The sequence below is a fragment of the Culex quinquefasciatus genome, chromosome 3 (assembly GCF_015732765.1).
Source record: "Culex quinquefasciatus strain JHB chromosome 3, VPISU_Cqui_1.0_pri_paternal, whole genome shotgun sequence".
NCBI lineage: Eukaryota > Metazoa > Arthropoda > Insecta > Diptera > Culicidae > Culex > Culex quinquefasciatus.
In genome coordinates, this window is record NC_051863.1 from 45,152,994 (window position 1) to 45,178,494 (window position 25,501).

The 25,501-nt window shown below is 35.9% G+C and overlaps 1 protein-coding gene across 1 annotated transcript in view; it reads left to right on the top strand.

Annotated features, from left to right (window-relative positions):
• Positions 1-1,730: 1,730 nt before the first annotated feature.
• LOC6053670 (organic cation transporter protein) overlaps positions 1,731-25,501 on the top strand; it is a 59,550-nt gene continuing 35,779 nt past the window's right edge. The window contains exon 1 of the mRNA XM_038262933.1: positions 1,731-2,687. Coding sequence (XP_038118861.1) covers positions 2,298-2,687 — 390 coding nt within the window. The 5' untranslated portion in view covers positions 1,731-2,297. The remainder of the gene's footprint in view (positions 2,688-25,501) is intronic.

Consider the following 25,501-nt stretch of genomic DNA (forward strand, 5'->3'; position numbering starts at 1 on the left):
TGTGCAACGTACAATTGTAGTTATAATTTGATGAATTTGTCTAGGAAATGATAGAGGTACACTATTATTTCGTTCGTTCAGTAGAAATGTTAAAAAATCAAACTGATTGTAACGAAAATTCTGTTCAAACTGTACACAATATACTTTAAACTAGAAATATTTTTTATTATTTCGGAATCCAGCAGGCTACAAAATGTGCAAACATGTTTAATTTAGTGTGTAGATAAAAAATGAGAGGATCACTGCACCTCCACGTGCAGTGCAACCAATCGCTCTTTTTGTTTGCCACTCAAACATGGCTGGAAACGTGTCTAAAAGTTTAAGGCGGTAACAGAGTTTGATGTTGCAAAAAGAAATATCGAGGTTCATTTTTATTTAAGAAAAAAAGAAAATGATTTCTTACTGATGAAATACAGTAAAAGGTGAAATAAGTTTATGTTAGTTTTACGAAATCATTTTGCAGAAAATGTAGGTTGAAAAATAATCCACTTTAAAGTATTAAATTAACGATCCGATTAACTCTTTTAATCAAACAGATTTAATTCCATCCATTCGTGTTGGGATCTCACGTCTCGTTATAAGCCGATCATACTAGGTTCCGATTGAAATCGAGAGTGTTGCACGAAGTCTACCCGATCATCGGCCGTTTTTTTGTACAATGATCGTGGTTTGTTCTGTCTGTCGGAAGAGTCCTGTTCTGCTCGACCCAAAGCAGTGTTATACCCACGAAGGATGCCAAACGCTCCGCCGATTGTTTTGCTAGGGGAGAGATGCTCACAGTAAGCATTGAAGTATACTTATAAGCTCTTATAAGCATCAAGAGTTTTTTATTGTGTTTCATATGTTTATAGGACCTATAAAAAAGAATAGGCATGTATTTGATCCTTTCGTTAGCATTCCTTAATTTTCCTAATTTCAAAATTAAAAATACAAAAAAGTACAACAATTTTGATACCCCAAAGAAATTTGCGTGGGAATTTTGAAATTTGATAAATGGTAATCAAGTTAGCCAAAGAAGGAAACATATACAAATCTATAGTTTTTATTAAAGTGAAAATTTAGTTGATTTGACCTTTGAAAAAATAAAAACTACAGAAATGCTGAAACTAAAGCCTCAAAACACACTTATACGTGAAACAGATTTTGAATTTAAGATTGCTAGCTTACACCTCCTATTTTGACGTAGGCAAATGAGCGACACAAATTACTTGATTGTTTTCCATACCACCGTTTTTCTATTTAGTGATCTTAGGGTGATGCGATATTGTAACCAATGAACTAATGTTTTTTTTCGAAAAAAATATACATTTCTAGAGATTTGGTTTATTGGACCTTTTCAAAAAAAAAACTCCACGTATGAAACACAATAGCTAATGTTTGTATGTACAAATTTGTTACCAAATGAATTTCTGATGAAACACTTTCTTCTGAAGAAATAGAAATCTGATTAATTCCTTTAAAATAAATTCAAATTTGCATTCACAAAAACGGCTTTTTGAACTGTGATGAATTGGGCCGTTTTCAAACCTTAAAATGTCTTTGAAAAAACCACCCTAGCCACCGCAGCCTGTCGTAGCTTTGTACACCCATTGCGTTGCCTATAGTCTCGTTGATCGTCTCGTCGTTCGTCCGTCGGTGGCGCTCGCTCGTTTCTCTGCTGCTGCTGCTGCTGTTGTGTGTCGCACATGTTTGTTTGTTTGGGTCTGGCCAGCAATAGCTGCTATTACTTCGTGGTATATTAACGCTCGCTATCAGACGACCATAACTCAGTGTCTGCGAACGCTTCCTTCCATGTGCAACGCTAAGCTCGCTGTTTCCCGATCGCCAAACAAACAAGCAACATCCTCGCGAATTCTTCTGAATGGTTTTTTGAAAAGATTTTTTTTGGGTAGAATTGAGAGTGTCAATACTCAACTCCAAGATCTGTACGACAATTAGCCCAAGGTAGTGGCGGTGATAAGTGATAAGCACTGGTGGCACGTTAAATGCCGTGTGTGCAGCAGTTAATTTTTATGTTCTGTTCAGCTTTTTAGCTCAGTAGTGTCTAATTGCACAGCAGTTTGTGCGAATGATCGAAGTCGTCAACTCGCGGGAGGTTGGATCAAAAAGAGTCCTTACCGGATCATTGAGTGACCTTCTACTAACAAGAGAGTCAGGGGGCAGCTGCAGCAAATCAAAGTGTTGTTACAAAGTGTCGTTGATTACCGACCCAAGTGACATCCGGAGTGCTATTTTACCCAGTTGGTGTTCATGAACACCTCGTAGGATATTCGCGAATTGTAGTTCCAACTACTTGAATGAAACGGCACTACTTCGTCCAACAGATGAATAACCAACAGCAGCAGCAGCGAGGAACTCTGGACGGTGGCGTTTACGCCATTACGCCGGTGGACCAGAGTTCCAAAGGGTTCGACGCCACGGATGGTCCACCGGACTATGGGATCGTAAACATTTATCAAAAGTCAAGCCGTGATTTGAAGGGCCTTGGAGGTGGCAAAAGCATCTACCTTGACAGTGGTGACGATAAGAGTGATAGTGACAGTAATGTGACTGCCGGCGGGGATGGCGATAGTGATATTATTTCCGAGTACATCGGCCACTACGGGTTGTGGCAGTTCTGTTGGACGTTTCTGCTGTGTCTGTTCCAGATACCGACGACGTTCCACATCTTTTGTCTGGTGTTCCAGGTAGGTGTTGGGAAGGGAATTGAGTGATGTTGTGGAATTTTAGAAATTGTTTTGAACATTTAGGGGAACAGCACCTAATTCCAGCGTGCCTCTAATGTTGGCAGGTCAGAACTTTGACATTCAATCAAAGCTAATTAAAAGCGTTTTCAACTGAAATCGAGTGATAAATAGCATAATGAGAAGTGAGCAAGCAAGTTTCTATAAAAAGTTTTGCAAAATTAGTTGTTTAAATAGTGAAAATCACCAAATTGGATGGAGTTAGGAGCGAGTGCTTAACCTGCCAAACATACGAGAATTTCCCCTACTACTTTAATTTTCAGAACAGCATCTTACTCCACCGTGAAATCGAGTGATAAATAGCTCAATAGGAAGTTAGCAAGCAAGTTTCTATCAACAGTTCTACAAAATAAGTTATTTAAATTACGAAAATCAGCAAATTGGATGGAGTTTAGAGCGGAACTGTCAAACAAACGAAAATTTCCCAACATTACATTTTTTTTGATAAAATGTATCGTTTTCAAGCTAGAGCTTCTTTTAGGTACCGTAAACCGGGGTGACATTAATAGGATTTCAATTTATTTTTCAAATCTTTTCTAACTGGTATGGTGTGTTTCAACATTTTTTAAAACATGTTTTCCACACAGAGCCCATGCAAAATAAATCAATGGCGTTTTAAAAAAAAATAGTTGCGTTGGAGATTCATATTTTGAATTCAGGGGTGACCTTGATAGTTACAGTTTTTGTTTTCAAAATCAGTTTTGGTTTTCAAATTTAATTTTGCGTCAAATGTACTGTTGCTAGTACAGTTTTATGAAAAAAATAATAATCAATGTGTACATTAAGCTTAAATTCTGGACTTTTTTTTTGAAAAGGTCCAATAAACCAAATTTCCAGTTTTTTGCTTTTTGGGCGTTTTTGAAACCGCCTTGAGTCAGGTTGTTAAAAACAGTCAAAAAGCAAAATCTGAAAATTTGGTTTATTGGACCTTTTAAAAAAAAAAACTCCAGAAATGTCTTTTTTTAATAATGTTTCAAAAACATGTGATTTTTATCATCTAAAAAAATATGTTACCTAGAATCCGAATATGCATTCTGTTTTCCGATTCAAAATCATTTCCCTGGAAAATATATTGACACGTGAGGAATATTAAAATAATACTTTTCATCATCATCACCATCATTCTATGAATTTTTTTTCCTACAAGTACTTTTAACACTTATCTACAACGGTAAGTATGATTCCATCCCAAGTAACATTTTAGGCTTTATCAAAGCTGTCACAACCGCTATAAAACCTATCAGCCAAAACCAACATTAAAACCCCTTAGTCGTAACAAACTCCCCAGAGCCTTGATAAACCCCACTTAAAACCCAAAAGGACCTCCGCAAAAGGTTGTTACGGCCTATTTATAAAACCTACATAGGAGTTCAAGGCTTTACAACTGAATCCTAACAACATCCTCAAAGCCTTGATAAAACCTTTGTTAAAACCTAGTCAGGAGTTATGGAAAAATGACATTTCATACGTCTTTAAACGTCTTATGCCAAATAGGTTTTATTTTGGCAAAAAATAAGTCTTCGTCTTGCCAAATGAAATTATGGAGATGGTTGTCAAAAATGGCGATGATAAATAAAAGATATTAGAGGTAATCCAAATAATATGAAAGCTTATTTCTCACAATTGATGGCTCAAATTCAGCTGCGGTTGAAATTTTATTGATAAATGTAGGGGAGATAGAGCCAAAAAATTCAACTCGCTTCATCAAAAATCAATATTTTGTAATCATAGTGTTTAATGTTAAAAAATATTTTATTGCAATTCTTTGAAAAAAATGTTCAAAATATTTTTAAACATCTATCGCTATATAAATCATACCAGAAATTCAGCATAAATGTGTGTTTTCATCAAATTTAAATTAAATATTTCAGTTTTCTATTTTTTCAATCAAGATGGCGGTCAATCATATTCAATCAGAGCACGCGTCTAGCGCCATATTTATGCACTGCTATTTGGCCGCAATAAATGCTCTTTAAGGAGCTTATGGTTTTAAGTGAGCTTTTTACATGCCTAATGGCACTTGGCAGCTAAAACACCCTAGGTTTTAACAAAGCATGCGATAAAACCGTTTGGCATGGCATTGCCATCTGGTTTTCAAGCCTCTGTTAAAACTTTCATAAAACCTCATTGAAAGCCAGTCGGCTTTTATTTCCACCCGGTTTTATGTCCGAGGCATAAAACCCTGTTAGAACCTATTAATTAGCTCTTGCTTGTTGGTTGCGGTGAATGCCCAAATAAAACTATTAGGCAATCAAGATGCTACAATAAACCCTTAATAAAACTTGGTGGTGGCTAGTTGGTTTAAAAATGTTACTTGGGATACCATTCCATACGTATTTAGTTTGTACTCTTCATTTCGCAGAAAAATCTCAAATCAATCAAAGTCATCCCGTTATACGGTATAGGGTAATTCTCTACCAACTCACACGATATTAAAAAACGGACCTCGGATTCGTGATCAGGGACAAAAGTTACCCCTAAGGACAAAGTTTCACGCAAATCATAGGGGGGGTCAGGGCTGTGTGAGTTCTTAGAATTTAAATATAATTCTTTACAGAAAATCACCTCTGGAAAAAATATTTTTAAAGAGTTGAATATTTTTCTGCTTTTGAGTTTTCTAATTTATACCTAATAAGCCTGTTTTTTAACTGACGATATATCGGAAATTATTGTTTTTATTTTCAATGTAAAAATTTGAATCTTTTGTGAAATTTTTAGATTTTTTCAGTATAAATAATCTCAACATTTTTAAATCTGGCGTATCTATTGAAAAGATCTTATAAATACATAATTTGTCTTATTTCATAACTTAGATCAAATTATAAAATTTTTGAAATATTTTTTTTGAAAACAATAGAAAATATGGAAATGTTTCAATTTTTAACATTGAAAATCGGACGAATTGTTTTCGAGATATCGTCTCTTGAAAATTACAGGCTAATTAAGTGACACTTAGAGAAATTATTTTTCAACGATTCGAATTCTTTATGAGGCTGTATCTCAGAAATTTATTGTAAAATTTTGTTAGTTCCAGAAAAAATAATAGAATTTTTTAAAAATCTTTTTATCAGATTGCTCTTTTTTCAACAATTATTTTTTACAAAAAAAAAAGTTTTAGCTTGTAAACGGTACATTTAAAAAAAAAAGTAAAGTATTTTTCGATTGCCAATTCGATTTTACTTTAAATTTTTTTTTAGTAATTTAATGTTCAGATTTTCGATAGCTAAAAAATAACTCAAAAACCAGATTTTGCACCTTCCTAAAATTATACTACCAAATTGGAATCATGATATAATTCTGAAAATAATGATCGGAAACCAATAAATATAATAAATAAAATATGATAATTGAAACAATCAAAGAAACATTGTTTTAAAATGCGTTTTATACCATCTAGTTGTTTTGCAAGGATGAATTTTCAAAACATCCAAGCATTGACAAAACAAACTTTTGCGGTACTGCAAATAGGTATTTCACAAAAAATCAATATAGTTTAAATCGAGCCATTTTTTGCTTATTCCATCGAAAACATTGAAATTTTTCGAAAAAAACATTGCTTTGTTAAGTTCTTAATCTAACAAACCAAATATATATCAAAATATCTCGCGATCTATCAAGAAGCCACTCACTAAAATTGGATTTCGAGTGCTACATATTACGTTTAGTTATTAAAACCCATAATTATTTAAATTTTTAACAGAAGAGTGCTATCGACTGGTGGATCAATTCTCAAATTTAGTTCTCGGCTTAGTCGGGCATAAAAAACAAAATTTTCGTTTTACTTGATACTGGGACTGATAAGCCGAGAACTTAATTTAAATTTTTATTAAATTTGATCAGAATTATTAGTTTGACTAAAAAAATTAACATTCACGCCATCGCAACATTGTTGTTTACGATCCGAATCAAAGCTCAAGTGTATGGCTTCCACTTGTCAATGTTTGAAATGCAAATACCTTTTATGATCACTTCAAGTAGCAATTGTGTTCGAGGGGCACTCTTACTGCTAACAGTTTTCTAATTACTGAAAGACTGCTCTACAGCCATCATAAAAAGGTCGGAATCAAAACAGGGCTTCCCTTGAGGTGTTGACGCAAACTTCAGCAAAAATCTTTTCCTTCCAACCGAAAAAACTTTACCCCAAATGTTTTCTTAACCATGAAGTACCTGCTTGGCAGCGTAAGCATTCTACCCAAACCTCTCAGGAGCATTCATCAAGTCGGTCTGTTTTGGCGGCTAAATTTGCGTCTTTTCTTGGTGGAACAATGCAAAAACACGAGTCGGCAGCCAAAATTAAAACCAGCCTTTCGCGAACTAAATTTATGTCTCATGTGATCTTGGCATCTTAAATCATCGTGGCGCACGAATTCGTTTAGTCAAAAATCTTCCAAAATCGTCAACCAGATCACCTCTGGCGGTTTCATGAACCGGCGCTGGAGAGCGCGGGTTGAGCCAACCTTCACAGCCGAGTTGACACTCTACCGGCGACGAAAGGTGGGAAAGAATAGCTCCCATTCTGTTTTTGGCAACTCTCAACTCCGTATTCGGTGTGATCATGACCTAGGCCACGCTCGAGGGAACCTCGTGGCCTCAAGCGTTTCTCCATGTGCCACGGCGATTTTCCAGTCGATTAGAGGCACCTACGGACCGGTTGCCGGCTACCCGCAAAGTTCAGCAAAAAAAAAAAAAACTGGAAGCAAAAAATCACTTTCCCTCACACGAGCAGGTATCGAACCGTACTGCCGTGCTGAGCCCCTACCTCTTCATATGTGAGTACGGTAAAAAAGCGAACCAAGAACATGTCCAGTTTTGGCGCCAAGGTGCAGAAGAAGAGTCAGCGGGTTAATGGGTTTATTCACCTTCGATCGAGCATGGGGCGGGCCAATTTCTTGCTGAACTTGAACCGTTTGGCCCGGTATGGTAGAAAGCCACGAATGTGCTTAGAATGGACGCGGAAGCTGTGTGTGATGGGTTGTTATGCATGCGTGTGTTCTGTGCTGCTGAAAGTGAAATTTTGCCAACCGTCTGTTGGGGTGACATTGAGTCTGGTGATTGGCGTGGGTCAATGAGATCTCATAAGGGTTAAAATGGCGAAAAAATCCGAACAAATTCCATCAAGTTGAACGGACACTCGAGCAGCCCCAGCCAGATACATTTTTATTAAAAAATCAACTTTGTATCTAAACGGGATAATTTTGATCCCTGATCACGAATCCGAGGTCCATTTTTCGATATCTCGTGACGGCAAGGCGGTACGACCCCTTTCACATTTTTGAATTGTTAACTAAGACAAGAGATAGTCATTTAGTGTCAACGGGACTTTTGGGTAAAATTGGACGCCCGATTACACAAAATTCCGAAAAAAACGTAAATCGTGAGACATGTCATGTTGTGGGAAACTTAATGTACTTTTCAAATCTGGAAGAAAAAAATCATTTTAAAATTTCGTGTTTGTTGTGATATTGCATTTTTCATTTTACACATCGTTGGAAGGGTAATCGAAAGACCTTTCCTTTGACCTCAAAACAATGAAGATTAAACCTCAAGTTATGACCAATTATGTGTTATTTATGAGCGAGTCCACGAACAGGGCGTACCCCTTTGTATGGAACGTCGTTTGGACCTCAACAACCTGCCTGAAATTTTCAGGGGTTGTTTGTACATATAAAACTAGCATCTGGCCAAAATATGAGCACTCTAGGTCAACGGGAAGTGGGGCAAATCGGGACACAAAGTTTGAAGGTTCAAAAACGTAAAAAATCTTTAAAAGGCTATAACTTAGGCGAAATTCAATTTAATTTCAAAATTCAAAATGCATCTTAAAGAGCTTCAAAAATGCAAAAAAATGCAGGGTAGAGCATCCAAATTTGTTAATTCTAAAGGGAGTTATTGGCATTTTAGTGAAATAATAGCATAATTTTCAAACTCAAATAAAAAAGTGTTCCATCCAGATATCAACTCGGATCGACCTGAAGCTTGTAGGGGACATCTGGAACTACCATCTGAGACTGAGAACGCTTTGGGTAAGGCAGTTTAACATATCAAATAGACAATTTTACTTTTAGTGAATTTTTTGGTTGTAAATTTTTGCTCGGGGGACCCCTTACATCCCATTTCATGGTGATAATTTTATCATATTCGTGTTCCTGAGACAATTTCACAATAGAAACATACATAAAAATGTACATTATCATCCATTTTAACCCTTTAAAAATGAAAGATAAAGATATGCTCTACCCTGCATTTTGTTGCATTTTTGAAGCTCTTTAAGATGCATTTTGAATTTTGAAATTAAATTGAATTTTGCCTGAGTTATAGCCTTTTTAAGATTTTTTACGTTTTTGAACCTTCAAACTTTGTGTCCCGATTTGCCCCACTTCCCGTTGACCTAGAGTGCTCATATTTTGGCCAGATGCTAGTTTTATATGTACAAACAGCCCCTGAAAATTTCAGGCAGATTGGTGAGGTCGATGCGAGATGGGTATGCTTTGCTCGTGGACTCGCTCTTATGAAGTTTTGTCAAATTTATCTACAAGGAAACCATGTCAGGATCTGTCATCCGACCATTCGTTGTAGTTTTCAGTTTAAGTTAAACCAAATTTTAATCCAATCCATTTGAAAATGGTAGTTTATGCAACATGTTGCAAAAAGAAGATTTTTTCAGCACGAGTTGTACATTTATCCACCGAAGTTTACCGAGTTGGAAAAATACGACGAGTGCTGAAAAAAAGTTTTGCAACGAGTTGTTTACAACATTTTTTGCAATTCCGAAAAACCGTTTTTTGAATGGAATTTTTTGCCAAACATCCATGTGCTGAGTAAATTCACCGATCAAAACAAAAAAATATTGAAAAATGTTACTTTTCGATACTATTTCTATAAAGTTCAACATTCCAGCACCAATTTTAGAGCTGAAAAGTAGAACTTTTCGGCACTGGTATTGAAAGGTACTAATTTTTCCTTTCTGCTATTTTTGGTAGAGAAAAGTAGGCCGTTTCGTCGCTCGAGAATGACCGGCAAAGTAAGCAGTTTTACGACGGAATTGCAAAAATGTATGATTGAAATACACTCAAACCACGATGGTTTGACACCAACTGTTGTCAAACGAACGGTGTCACTTTTTAGTTTGACACCCCTATACACAGAGTTCACAAAAACCACCAAACGTTTGTTTTGATAGTGTTCGTGAGCACCGTGTAAAATGTGACAGTTTGTCACTTTTTAGTTTGACTTTGTCCAACCAACGGGGTACAAACTAAAAAAGTGTCAAACGAAAAAGTGGCCAACCACCGGGGGTTGAGTGTATTGTTTTCCCCATAAAACATCATGTTCATGAATTTGCTTTAATCCTTTTTTTTTGCCAAATTCTGGAGACTAAAAACGGAAATGGTTTTTATTATGGAGCTTTGAGTACATTATTGGTCGGATCTTACTTAGTGGTAATCACTTTAGAGATTCTTCCGGGACCAAAGAATCAAGAAACATCAAAATCGAATAATATTTGGCTGAGACACAGCTTTTAGAAATATAATTTCTGTAAACGTTAATTTACTTTAGTGAACGATAGAAAGGAATGTTTTTGTAAAAAGGTTTAAAGCTTATTTTCAGAATATTAATGTTTTTAAGATGTATTTAAACAAACCTTCAAACTCATCTGTTGGTTCATTGTGTAACTTCAGCTGATCCGTCAATACCAATACTAATTTTACCAAACCAAATCTTTGAGAAATCAGCTCTGATAGAATATTATGTATCAGTGTGTGTGTTTAATTGTGTATTTTTATTTTTGATACTCTATCAAACTGAAGGCATGTTTAAGTCTACTTTTGTAGACTTTTTATGTGATTGAATTGGTTCAATCGAAAAAGTGCAAGAAATACACCCTGAAAAATAACCAGCTTGCCCAAAACACTCAAACATGGAACAGCAAGGTCACCTCCCGACAAAGCTGCCTTATTTGATGTCTTAAATCAATGATCCACTTGAAATCAATTAAATTTGATATCCATGTGCAAATCCCACACACTATCCATGTTCATAGGGGCAGAACGTTCCTTGTTTTTGATTCTAGACGGCAAAACAGACACTTTGCGGAATAGATCGCCTGAAGGTAACTTCGAACAGAACAGGGCTGGCTTTGTTCGCAAATGATTTCGATTTTTTATATGTATATATTAGATCAACAGTGCTTGATCTGATTTAAGCACCTGGCATATCCTGGCGAAGGGGCCTCAAGATCATGTTACGTTGCGAAGGTGTTACTTCGCGGGAGACTTCCTGAACGAAGTCATTTGCTATTAAATCAATTGATTGGAACTGCAAAACGACGAGTCTGAATACCTGCTTTTATTTCAGCAGTAAATCGAAAATTTCCCACAAAACCCATGTTTGCCACCAAAGTACAGCTGAGCAATTCTCTACGAAATCGGTCTTTTTTCTTCAATTTTAATTTTTGTATTTTTTAATCCGGCTGAAACTTTTTTGGTGCCTTCGGTATGCCCAAAGAAGCCATTTTGCATCATTAGTTTGTCCATATAATTTTCCATACAAATTCGGCAGCTGTCCATACAAAAATGATGTATGAAAATTCAAAAATCTGTATCTTTTGAAGGAATTTTTGATCGATTTGGTGTCTTCGGCAAAGTTGTAGGTATGGATACGGACTACACTGGAAAAATAATACACGGTAAAAAAATTTGGTGATTTTTTATTTAACTTTTATCACTAAAACTTGATTTACAAAAAACACTATTTTTATTTTTTGATATGTTTTAGAAGACATAAAATGCCAACTTTTCAGAAATTTCCAGGTTGTGCAAAAATCACTGACCGAGTTATGAATTTTTAATCAATACTGATTTTTCAAAAATCGAAATTTTGGTCGTAAAATTTTCAACTTCATTTTTCGATGTAAAATCAAATTTGCAATCAAAAGTACTTTACTAAAATTTTGATAAAGTGCACCGTTTTCAAGTTATAGCCATATTTAAGTGACTTTTTGAAAATAGTCGCAGTTTTCATTTTTTAAATTAGTGCACATGTTTGCCCAGTTTTGAAAAAAATATTTTTGAAAAGCTGAGAAAATTCTCTATATTTTGCTTATTCGGACTATGTTGATACGACCTTTAGTAGCTGAGATATTGCAATGCAAAGGTTTAAAAACAGGAAAATTGATGTTTTCTAAGTTTCACCCAAACAACCCACCATTTTCTATCGTCAATATCTCAGCAACTAATGGTCCGATTTTCAATGTTAATATATGAAACAATTGTGAAATTTTCCGATCTCTTCGAAAAAAATATTTTTGGAATTTTCAAATCAAGACAAACATTTTAAAAGGGCGTAATATTGAATGTTTGGCCTTTGTGAAATGTTAGTCTTGATTTGAAAATTCCAAAATATTTTTTCGAAGAGATCGGAAAATTTCACAAATGTTTCATATATTAACATTGAAAATCGGACCATTAGTTGCTGAGATATTGACGATAGAAAATGGTGGGTTGTTTGGGTGAAACTTAGAAAACATCAATTTTCCTGTTTTTAAACCTTTGCATTGCAATATCTCAGCTACTAAAGGTCGTATCAACAAAGTCCGAATAAGCAAAATATAGAGAATTTTCTCAGCTTTTCAAAATATTTTTTCAAAACTGGGCAAACATGTGCACTAATTTAAAAATGAAAACTGCGACTATTTTCAAAAAGTCACTTAAATATGGCTATAACTTGAAAACGGTGCACTTTATCAAAATTTCAGTAAAGTACTTTTGATTGCAAATTTGATTTTACATCGAAAATGAAGTTGAAAAATTTTACGACCAAAATTTCGATTTTTGAAAAATCAGTATTGATTAAAAATTCATAACTCGGTCAGTGATTTTTGCACAACCTGAAATTTCTGAAAAGTTGGCATTTTATGCCTTCTAAAACATATCAAAAATAAAAAAATAAAAATAGTGTTTTTTGTAAATCAAGTTTTAGTGATAAAAGTTAAATAAAAAATCACCAAATTTTTTTACCGTGTATTATTTTTTCCAGTGTAGTCCGTATCCATACCTACAACTTTGCCGAAGACACCAAATCGATCAAAAATTCCTTCAAAAGATACAGATTTTTGAATTTTCATACATCATTTTTGTATGGACAGCTGCCGAATTTGTATGGAAAATTATATGGACAAACTAATGATGCAAAATGGCTTCTTTGGGCATACCGAAGGCACCAAAAAAGTTTCAGTCGGATTAAAAAATACAAAAAAAATCGAATGACCGAAATCCTAGAGAACTGCTCAGCTGTTTCCCATTAGAAAGCCAACTTACCAGGCATTCTGGGCAATTATTGGTGATAATGATGGTGGTTAATTGCTTGTCGTTACTAATTTACCTATGCAGTGCGCCGGAGCGCCGGAGGCAGACCCCCCTCGACGCGCTTGAAACTGGTCCTCTTTGCGGAACACAAATCAACTTCAGGTAAATTTGTGACCACACGACTTCCCACGGAATCCGACTCGCGCCCCCTGCTAAATTGTTACAGAGTGGTACAAATTGTCGTAAATTGATTCCGATGTAGGCCAAACCGGGAAATTTAAGACTCTGGACGTCTTAGGTGCAATGACAGCCGTTGAATTCCTCACACCTTATGCTAATCGTGGTCGTGATTCCGCCCGGCGTCGTATATCTGGGCTCCAAGGACATCAGGCTGCGGAAAGACGAGAAGTTAAGAGCACTCCTTGTGGGCAAATAAAACGTATTCCCTATGGCTGGGCAGCCATATTTGTCCAGACAAAACGACGATTTTATCATTCCATGAAATCTAAAAGGATACTTTAAAATATGTATTAAGACAACTATAGGTCTACAAACCCTAAGCTTGAACCGCCGAACCTTCAGCTGCACTCAACGCTGCCTGATATGTCTGGAATCCATTTTATTAGCAAACGGCTGATTTGCCTATTGATTGGTTTTAGGAGCCGGGTGGTGTGGCGTGTTTGATTTCATTTCAATCAGCCACTTGTTGAACATGTCCCTATATTTATCCGAGCTAGCTCACATGAGTTCTCCTACGCGCGAGTTCACTAGAAGAGTCTCAAATGACACGCCGAACCGCGTCTGAAAGATCATGTCAATCGATTTAGGTCAGAGGCTTCTGCGGAGGGCAAACAAAAGGATTGATGAACTTGAAATTGGTGCGATATCGTGCAACAATGTGTACATAATTGTAGAGTGACTAGGAAAGTGGAGTGAGCCTATAATGCATACTAATCCGAACAGAATTCCGTGAACTGAGCCACGGTTGGACGGTCGACCCACGTGGACACGTGCACAACTGTTAATTATTCTCTTCACGACGACGTTCCGGGTGATTACATGTCATAAGTGAGCACAAGCGAGACGGTTCGATTGCACCAGCCTCACGATGCAAGAAATCCCCTAAATTGATTGCTTCATCAGTTGGGTTGATTGAAATCAAAACAATGAAGAAAATTAAACTGTCAACTAAATTGAATTCAATATTTTACTAAGCGAATCGTATTATTTTTATTCTAATTAATGTGCAGACAGCATTAGGCAGTCCCATTACTTAAAGATGATAATGCTTGACGCAACTATTTAAAAAAAATGAAATTACTTCACTTATTGAAAAAACGGCTGTTATAATCTTTTGTCAAAATCAAAGGCAGTTAGAGTAGAACTAATAATTCCGTTTTACTTTTCAACAGGGCGAATCTGTAGATGTAAACAAACAGTCTATATCACTTGCTCTAGTGACAGTTTACGTTGAGTAAGCACGGGATAGGCTACTTGTTTAAAAAAACGAAGGTAACCCTCTTCTGCCCAAATTTTTTTTTCGAAAATATTTATTTTTCCCGTGTTCAGAAGGTCATTTTGAGCAGCTTTTGTTCTACGAAAAACTTTACTTTTTTTGTTTTATGTTTTTCTTGTTTCATTTATAGTATTTTAATTTGCATTTATCTTATTTAGTTTATGTTTGTATTTGGTAGTATTTGGCCTACTCTACCACCTAATACAATTACATTTCGCCTATCTAATTTTTTCATGTTTTTACAGTCACTTTTTAAATTTTTTGCATGTTTTTCCCATTCTGCTATAAAATCGCACCATCATCATTTAAATTGCAAAAAAATGCGTAGAGGCATAGTCTGGGACACTACAAAAATTACTGCATACTACTTTTTATTGAAAATATAGGAAATGTTAGTAAAAAACACTGCCAAAGTTGACCCCTAAAAAATGACATTTTTAAAAACATTGGCAAAGTCACATAAAACAAGTTTAACTTCCAACCCTGACAATTTCTAAAATTTGAAGAGTTCTTCTTTCCAATGCTTTTTAAAGATCAAAAATCGGTTGGAAAATTGATTTTTGGCGATTTTTTTAGATCGAAGCCCGTCTAAAGGCGGGGTTAGGTTGTAGAGGGTTAAGCTATAAGATGTCGGCCACCATTGCTAGTACCAACCACTAGTGCCGCCCTGGGCTCCTAAGTGTATGAAAGTATGGCACTGAGCGACGGCGCCGAATATCCATATTTACACAAAGAATTTTAGAGCGCCCGCCGCGGGATTCAAACCGGCGACCTCTTGATTGTGAGTCCAGTGCGCGGTCTGATTGATCCACACGGGAGGGCTACTCGTTTATATCTGAGCAATTCCAGCCCAAAACAGGATTTTGTTAGGCACTTTTTTCTCGACCCTCTCCGATTTCAATAAAATGTTGTAGACATGTTATCTTACGCTTAGAGCGAGTTGTGGCGCTATAACCACGGCAAATAGTGTCCAGGGCATTCGTGGAAATACAATGTCCCATCCCAGAGGGTCCCGGAGTACCAAACCTTCTTAGCATGGTGCTCCCAACGAATACAACCAAAATCTCGGAGCGTATGGTGGTGTGTCCCCACGCTTCTTCCTCCCCTGTCGATTCAGAATTGGGTCCTAAAATGAAGCTTAGATCGCTGATATTATTGTTTACAGCGATAAAGCTTATTTTTCTGAGTACAATGAACCTTTGTACGACCACAAAGAGTTTAAAATGGATTTTTAAATCAATTTTGAAAAATTAACCTTGCGGTCCTTCTTGACAGAAAAGTTCCTACTTGACAGCTCGTTACAAGGGGACCATAGTTGATCCATCGAAAAAATGTTGTCTTGTCAATTTTTTTTGCATTAAAATGAAAAAAGTGATCAGAAATGGTTTTTAATCGTGTTTTATACCGTTGTACATAAAAATTTACATAGGGCTTTAGTACCCAATTGTGTTGTTGTTCGAACACTCAGTGCTCAAACTCAACCCAATTGGGTACTAAAGCCCTATGTCATTTTTCATATACAACGGTTAAAAACACGATTAAAAGCCATGTCTGATCACTTTTTTTCATTTTAATGCAAAAAAAATTGACAAGACAACATTTTTTCGATGGATCAACTATGGTCCCCTTGAAAACAGCTGTCAAGTAGGAACTTTTCTGTCAAAAAGGACCGCGGGGTATTTTTTTCAAACTTGATTTAAAAATCCATTTTAAATCCTTTGGAGGTCGTACAAAGGGTCATTGGACTCAGAAAATTAAGCTTTATCGTTGTGGACAATAATATCACAAATTTAAGCTTCATTTTAGGACCCAATTATGAGTCATCTCTGCGATACGGCTTTACGCAGTAGGCCTGGCCGCTTTACCGCTTGTGTTGTTTCAATGCATTCCGATGCAATGGCGCACTACAAATGTTAATAAATGACAAGAAGAGTGCTAGGCGTCATCTAACCTAAGGCACTCTCCAGGATCCCTTCGAAAGATTGGCTGCGCTAGGGTCTGATTAGATTAGATTAGATTAGATTAGATTAGTAGACATGTTATCCTACGCTTATATAAGCCATTTTTTGTAAATGGAGCCAGTTACACTCGATAATAACATTTGAGAAGGGCGTAAGTGTTTTCAATATTTTTGTATTTCGTAATTTAAATATTGCTGAATCTCGAAGCCGTTGCTTCGTATCAAAAAGTGGTCAAAGACAAACTTGTAGGAAATTTGACGGGCTTTCCGAAAAAAACACTGCAACAAAAAAACACTCCACTTTCATGAGATTTTTTAATTTTTATGTTTAAAAGTCAAATTTGAAGGTGAGCCCACGATTTTTTTTCGTTCAAAATTTTTTGTGAAAATAGCCCAAGATGTTACAAAAAGACTCACGAAAAATGCAGGATGGAGCAACTCACCTAAAAAAAATACAAAAATGATTTTCTGAAACTGTTTTTATCAAAAGTGCTCTAAACATCAAAAGTGCTCTAAACATCAAAATGGGCAAAAACCGACAATGGGAATCGATTCTCCAGACAATTTTACATAAAAGTCTTCATATTGACCATTGTCCTAAGTCCAATTATCGTGAAGTTACAGCGGTTTTAAAAATATATTTTTTTTTTTTTAAAAAATAGGTTTTTTGATGGTTTTTGGCAATTTCTAAGCGACAGACTTGATTTTTCAGTCTCGAAAATATTTTTACCGGAAAGCTAGTCCAATTTCCTATAAGTTTGTCTTTAACCACATTTCAATTGGATGTATGGGCTTACAGATATAAGCTAATTACATTGCTTATAATTGAAAACATAATATTTTTTCAGTGTAGTATAGTAACCTGGATAGTAAATTAGATTATATCTATAGCCCATACATCGAATTGAATTATGGTTAAAGACAAACTTATGGGAAATTGGACGAGCTTTCCGGTAAAAATATTTTCGATACTGAAAAATCATGTCTGCCATATAGAATTTGCCAAAACCCATCAAAAAACCTATTTTTTCAACATTTTTATTTTTAAAACCACTGTAACTTCACAAGGATTGGACTTAGGACAGTGGTCAATATGGAGACTTTAATGTAAAATTGTCTGGAGAATCGGTTCCCATTATTGGGTTTTGCCAATTTTGATGTTTAGAGCACTTTTGAAAAAAACAGTATCAGTAAATGTTTTTTGTATTTTTTAGGTGAGTTGCTTCATCCTGCATTTTTCGTGAGTCTTTTTGTAACATCTTGGGCTATTTTCACAAAAAAATTTACGAAAAAAAATCGTGGGCTCACCTTCAAATTTGACTTTTAAACTTAAAAATTAAAAAATCTCATGAAATGGGAGTGTTTTTTTTGTTTTAGTGTATTTTTTGCAATATTTAAATTCCGAAATACAAATATATTGAAAACACTTACGCCCTTCTCAAATGTCATTATCGAGTGTAACTGGCTCCATATACACAAAAATGGCCTATATAAGCGTAGGATAACATGTCTACTAATTTTTATTGACATCGGAGAAGGTCGGGTACAACCGATTCCCTGTTTGACATGGAATTGGTCATCTACGAATTCGCCCTATTTATTTCGCAATTTTTGCCTTCCTCACGTTACTGAGGAAAGGCTATAAAATCACTCGAAAAATGAACATCTCAATTAGACCTCGTAGACCCACCTTAACATATACATTAGGGTGTTTCATCCAAACAAAAAAGTTCTCAGAATCAGACAAACCGAGGTTCCCCTTGTAGAGGATACCCATAGAGACTCCCATGCCAAATATCAGCCCATTTGGTTGAGAATTGGCCTGTCCCCAGCGGACATGGGGCGTCGTAATTTTCACCTAGCCGTCATAGCATACTAAGGACAATGCGTACATTTGAAGGGTGAATCGTTGATTCTGGAGACACCGGACGTCGATCCAATGCGCACCTTGGGGACAGAATGGACAACCCTAATTCCTTCTGGAATTTGTTCATTGGACCATCCCCTACACACCTGCCTTTATTCCGTGTGAATCCATGTTGTCCCCAGACTTGTAGGAACGATTGAACGAAAAGCATAAAAATCCCATAGTAATTTACATGTAAACTTTGAACCGCTGGGGACAGGCCAATTCTCAACCAAATGGGCTGATATTTGGCATGAGAGTCCCTATGGGTATTCTCTACTAGGGGAACCTCGGTTTGCCTGATTCTGAGAACTTTTTTTTTTTGGATGAAACACCCTAATATACATATCGACTCAGAATCAAATTCTGAGCAAATCTGTGTGTCTGGTGGGATGTTGATCAAAAAATTGTCACTCGATTATCTCGACATTGGCTGAACCGATTTTGTTCGTTTTGGCGTCATTCGATCCGTCTTGGGGTCCCATAAGTCGCTATGAAAAATGATGCAGTTTAGTTAAGTACTTCAAAAGTTATGCTAAAAAAATCATTTTAACAAAAGTCCGGAAGATTGCAAAAAGGGTGGTTTTGTAAGAAAACCCGTCATGCTATACATTTTCAGAAAGGTATTTCCAACGCGTTCAAGACATTGAAGATCTGACAAATCTATCAAAAGTTATAAGCACTTAAGTGTTATATATACGCTTTTTGGATGCCGGATCTCAGATATGTTGATAAAAACGTTGTCCGGATCTCTCATGCGCCCTATCGTTGGATAGGTACTCAAAAGAGCTTTCCAACGCGTCCAAAACATTGAAGATCTGGCAAACCTATGAAAAGTTATAAGCACTTAAGTGTTATTTACGCACTTTTTGCATTTTGGATAGCACCCTTTAAATGTGAGGAAGGCGCCAACCACCTAAGGGTGGATTAAGTAACGTTTTTTCAAAGTAAATAATTAATACTTTTAATTGAAAAAGGGCGCACAAGTTGCGAACAGTTTCTGGAGTTCTAGAAGAGCTTTTTAAAATACAGTAACAGTACAGTACAAAAACTCTGTTGATCCAAACTTGAGATTCGACGTAAAAGATTGTATCAAATCAAGTTGTAGTGACAAAAAGTTTAGTAAAAAATTATCAAAAAAAATTTTACTGTGTATCAATTTGTCAGTGTAGTCCATATCCATACCTACAACTTTGCCGAAGACACCAAATCGATCAAGAAATTCCTTCAAAAGATACAAATTTTAGAATTTTCATACATCATTTTTGTATGGACAGCTGCCAAATTTGTATGGAAAATTATATGGATATAATAATGATGCAAAATGGCTTCTTTGGGCATACCGAAGGCACCAAAAAAGTTTCAGTCGGATTAAAAAATATAAAAAAAATCGAATGAGCGAACTGCGCAACTGTAACAAGATTTTTTTTTCCAGATTCAAAAAATTGAATGTCTGAGAAAAAACCTAATTTATTTTAAAACATATTATCGATTGTTGCCAGAACTAGTTTGTTCTTCCATCTTCTATTGTACAATCCTGATACTAACCTACAACTTTGCCGAATACATCAAATTGATAAGAAAGTGGACAGTTGGGTGCAGGGTTGCCAGGTTGCCAGATAAATCTGGGAATGCCAGATTTTTCAAGTGTCAGCCAGAATAAAGATTCATCCTTCTCAGTGCCAGATTTTGACAGTTTTTGCCAGATTTTCACTTCATGCCAATTTTACACAACTTTTTGATTAAAATAAACGAATTTTATTGAAAATAAAATTTTTGTTTTTATTTTCTTTTTTTTATTATAGACATTTTACCATTTTTGTGGCATTCATGTCTTTTAAAAATGGTTCAAATTTTGTTGTATAAACTGGTTTCTTTCAGGAAATTTATCATCGATATCTCCTTTCTTTTCTCGTTTGCAGGAATAATTATTATGGTATTATGGCCATCTTGATGTAAAAACTCATTTAAGATCTTGGTTAAAGTCACGTTAATAAAATAACAACAACATTTAAAATCCATATAAATCGTTATATCGTTATACTTTTTATTCCTTTTTATTGATGTCAAAAAAGGGTTTTTTGAACCTTTGTTGCGGAGGTAAGAGGACCATTGTGCTATGGGTTTCCTAACGCAGGTAGGACTCATCCTAAAGTACACTAGTACTGGTTTGACAATAAAAAACATACACTTTGAGCCACATAAAAAAGATTGCCAGGTCAACTAGTGTCAAACAATTTGCCTAGCTCATCATATCAACGACAGTCCCGCGATATCAACTAGTACTTACTAAACACATTATTTATCATTTCCTTTCCTAAGTTAGCAGCAGTCACATAGCGGCACACGCATCGCTCACAAACATGAATATTTTATTTTTGCTACAATCCGTCAATCATCACATTTTAATGAGCCCCTTTTTGTTGAGCACAACCATATGGCAACGGCAGTCGGATATCGGTCGATTGCCGTTAGTAAATGACTACCAATTTCTGTAAGCAGCCTGGCCTTGACTTTTTGTTGGACCAACAACTACTGCTTTTGATGGGCGCTGGTCACTCCGATATATCCGCCACGAGCCCGGAGACCGGTATGCTTATTGTGGTCGGGCTTTGACAGCCTTTTCCCGGGTTCGCAAGAATCGATTAGGGTTTTCGGTTTAAATGGACAGGAGGCTAATGGCTCAATGCTGAAAGGGCTTGCGCTGGCAATTTGAAACAAATTATATCATATCATTGTTGCAATTGTTACGTAGAATATTCCAAGTCACCTGACTGACAGGTTCACAGCCTAAAGGTCATCTGCGAGGTATTTGCGTATTGGACTCTCACTTCTTCTCCACTGTGGGCCATAACAACAGAAACTTCGATCGTTGGTGTTGTGCTCTCTTGTTTAAATTTAATCCTAAATTAGTAGAAATGTTTAACGATTTGCACAATAAACCGCTTCCAAGTTATAGCTTGACAATCACAAACCAATTTATGGAGATCGATGGTTTAATCAAATTGCGTCAACACATCACCCGGTTGACAGTGACTTGGTTAAGAAACGAACCCGCGCAGTTGTTTGGTGCAACACCGTATTTCGAATGGAGCGTGCGCTAGAAGCTGTCAGAGGTTCTTTACGAGCGTTGAACATCAACGGCGGTTCTCCGGCCGTTCCAAGTTTTCACTTTAGTACCACCACCCCTTTTTTCAGCACACACAACAAACAATACAAAACCGTGACGCCTCGCGAATCGTTGATTGGGCCTGGTGTTGCTTGGGGTATGCAAAATTCAATCGGAAGGAACGAAACGCGTTTAGATTGGTGGCAATTATTAAATTAAAAAAAGTTTCGACTGCTCGACTGCCACGCTCTGCACGGATTATGGTTTATTATTTATTTGCCAAGAGCGGACGACGCGAACAGCTTAGCACAATCAGCCATTGGCATTGGGCGCGCACTTGACCTTGCACCAAGAGTGCTACTTTTTATTGCGGTGTGTTCTAGTTGACCTAGAAAGGTAATCTGACGGAATGGCTTTATCTTTAGCTGGTGGTTTGTTTGAAATTATGAATGAGTTTCTATATTTACACATTTATTTGTAATACAATTTAGTGAGCATTTTGTTCATTGTTATAACGTCTTTCGCAAATTTACTTTTCATTGTATTTGTGTGAAACTTTATCCTTCGATTCCACATGTTCTAGAAGAATATTTTGCACCATTAGTTTCTTTATTCAAGCCTCCATACAAATTTGGGCAATTCATAGAAAAGATGCAAATTTCTGCTAGATTTGGGGTCTTCAGCAAAGTTGTAGGTCTTGATAAGGATTACAGTCCAGACTCGATTATTCGAAGCCCCGATTATCCGAAACTACGATTATTCGAAGTTCGATTATCCAAAGGTTTCTATGGGACTTCGGACAATCGAAACACGAACAAAAAAAACGTATTTTTATTTTTTTACTTTTAATATTGTTGATGCACCGCGTTAGCGTACTCCATTTCTGAGATGATCGATGAGGTAAGGGAAAGAATTTTGTAAAAAGAAGGAGAAAATGTCAAATAGCCAAAGCCGAGGAGATGTAGAGATAGAAGAAGTGCCTCATCAAGTGCAATTTGTTGTCCGCAGGGATTATTTGATCTTATTGTAAGTAAATAATTTATCAACATCAATAACAGATCGGCCGCCAATGTAGGTTTCATAATTTTGTATCAATTAGGAACATATCTACTACGGAGGCAGCGGCGATTGATGTTGTGCGGGGTTTAGAGGTGTAGATAGAAACTGTTAATGTGAGTATTTCATCGAGATTTGCATTGTAAAATTAAGTCTAATAAAAATAACTGTTACAGTTTTAAGCTGCAAGAATAAATGCTGCTCTAAAAATCATTTCGCCTACTGGTCCGAACAAATATTAAATTCGAGTTCTCCGACCCTATTTATTTAAATAAAAAAAAATGTATTTTTTTGATATTTCATCGCCGACATTTTCGATTTTAACATTCAAAATCGCTTTAGAGTTTAAAGGTCAAATTTGAGCTCAACAATTAAAAATAATACAACGAAAAAAATCATAATTCGATTATCCGAAGTACAATTATGCCAAGGCCTTCGGATAATCGAGTTTGGACTGTTTTCAGAAAAAAAATTGCACCTTAAAATAAAAAATATGAAATAAAATTCTAAATTTAGATTTATCGAAAAGTAATTTTGTAAAATCTTGATAAGGGTACCGATTTTGAGTAACAGCTATTTCAGGTTAAATTAATCGACAAAATTATTTTTTTAAATAATGTCAATCAAAGTGCTTGGGGCGTTATCTAATCACAAGACTTTCCAGCAAGCTTTCATCGGACTGGCTGCGTTTGTGTTAGATTAGATTAGATTAGAAAAGTTATGTGGGTAATTCTCCGCCAACTCACACAGCAGTTGCCCCGACCCCTCTTCGATTTGCGTGAAACTTTGTCCTAAGGGGTAACTTTTGTCCCTGATCACGAATCCGAGGTCCGTTTTTTGATATCTCGTGACGGAGGGGCGGTACGACCCCTTCCATTTTTGCACATGCGAAAAAAGAGGTGTTTTTCAATAATTTGCAGCCTGAAACGGTGATGAGATAGAAATTTGGTGTCAAAGGGACTTTTATGTAAAATTAGACGCCCGATTTGATGGCGTAATCAGAATTCCGAAAAAACGTATTTTCATCGAAAAAACACTAAAAAAGTTTTAAAAATTCTCCCATTTTCCGTTACTCGACTGTAAAAAATTTTGGAACATTTCATTTTATGGGAAATTTAATGTACTTTTCGAATCTACATTTTTCCAGAAGGGTCATTTTTTCATTTAGAACAAAATTTTTCATTTTAAAATTTCGTGTTTTTTCTAACTTTGCAGGGTTATTTTTTAGAGTGTAACAATGTTCTAAAAGGTGGAGAGCAGACAATTACAAAAATTTTGATATATATATACATAAGGGGTTTGCTTATAAACATCACAAGTTATCACGATTTTACGAAAAAAAGTTTTAAAAAAGTTGGTCGTCATCGATCATGGCCGTTCATGGTCACCCGCGACAGACACGGACGACGAAACAAAGAGAAACGCAAAAAGTAACTTTTTCAAAACTTTTTTCGTAAAATCGCGATAACTTGTGATGTTTATAAGCAAACCCTTATGTCTATATATCAAAATTTTTGTAATTGTCTGCTCTACAACTTTGCAGAACATTGTTACACTCTAAAAAATAACCCTGCAAAGTTAGAAAAACACGAAATTTTAAAATGAAAAATTTTGTTCTAAATGAAAAATGACCCTTCTGGGACAATGTAGATTCGAAAAGTACATTAAATTTCCCATAAAATGACATGTTCCAAAATTTTTTACAGTCGAGTAACGGAAAATGGGAGAATTTTTAAAACTTTTTTATTGTTTTTTTCGATGAAAAATACGTTTTTTCGGAATTCTGAGTACGTCATCAAATCGGGCGTCTAATTTTACATAAAAGTCCCTTTGTTGCCAAATTTCTATCTCATCACCGTTTCAGGCTGCAAATTATTGAAAAACACCTCTTTTTTCGCATGTTCAAAAATGGAAGGGGTCGTACCGCCCCTCCGTCACGAGATATCAAAAAACGGACCTCGGATTCGTGATCAGGGACAAAAGTTACCCCTTAGGGCAAAGTTTCACGCAAATCGAAGAGGGGTCGGGGCAACTTTTCCCGATTTCGTGTGAGTTGGTAGAGAATTACCCATGTATAAAAACGGGTAATTTTCAAAAGTGTTACTTTGTTTTATTATTCTCAATCAGAACGTTCAACTTTGCCGAAAACGCCAAATCGATCAGAAAACCTCTCGAAATTTATGAATGTCTTCATAGCCCGTTTCTATCAACAATAGGGTGGTTCGACATGAGCGATGGGCCCCCAATATACTGCTACGGTGTTAGTTTTTAAGTTTACTGAAAAATTTCAATTATGAAAATCAAAATGTAATAAGGCTGGAACAAATTTTATTTAAAGTTTTTGTCACCCTCCCTTCAAAGATGACCCGAAAAATCAGCTGAAATTGATTTAAAATGCATACCCCTGCGTTTAAAATCATTTTTAACATGTTTGGATTGATTTAAACATCTTTTGAATTTTTGGAAATTTTCGATGTTTAGTATCGCAAATAGTAGTTTATGCAACAAGTTGCAAAAAGAGGATTTTTTCAGCACGAGTCGTACATTTATCCAACGAGGATCACCGAGTTGGATAAATACGAAGAGTGCTGAAAAAATCAAGTTTTGCAACTAGTTCCATACAACATTTTTTGCAATTCCAAAAAACACACACTGAGTGAAATTTTATGTTAAATTTTCATGTATTTTGTCAATACATCGATCAAATCAAAAAAATGTTGAAAAGTGTTACTTTTCGAAACAAGTGCTGAAAAGATCATTATTTTGAAAAGTGTTGCTATTCGATTCTGTTATTTTTGGTACAGAAAAGTAGGCTATTTCGTCGTTCAAGAATGACAGGAAAAGTAAGTAGTTTCACGACGGAATTGCAAAAAGCTTTTCTCGCTATTTTTTTTGTTTTCGTCAAA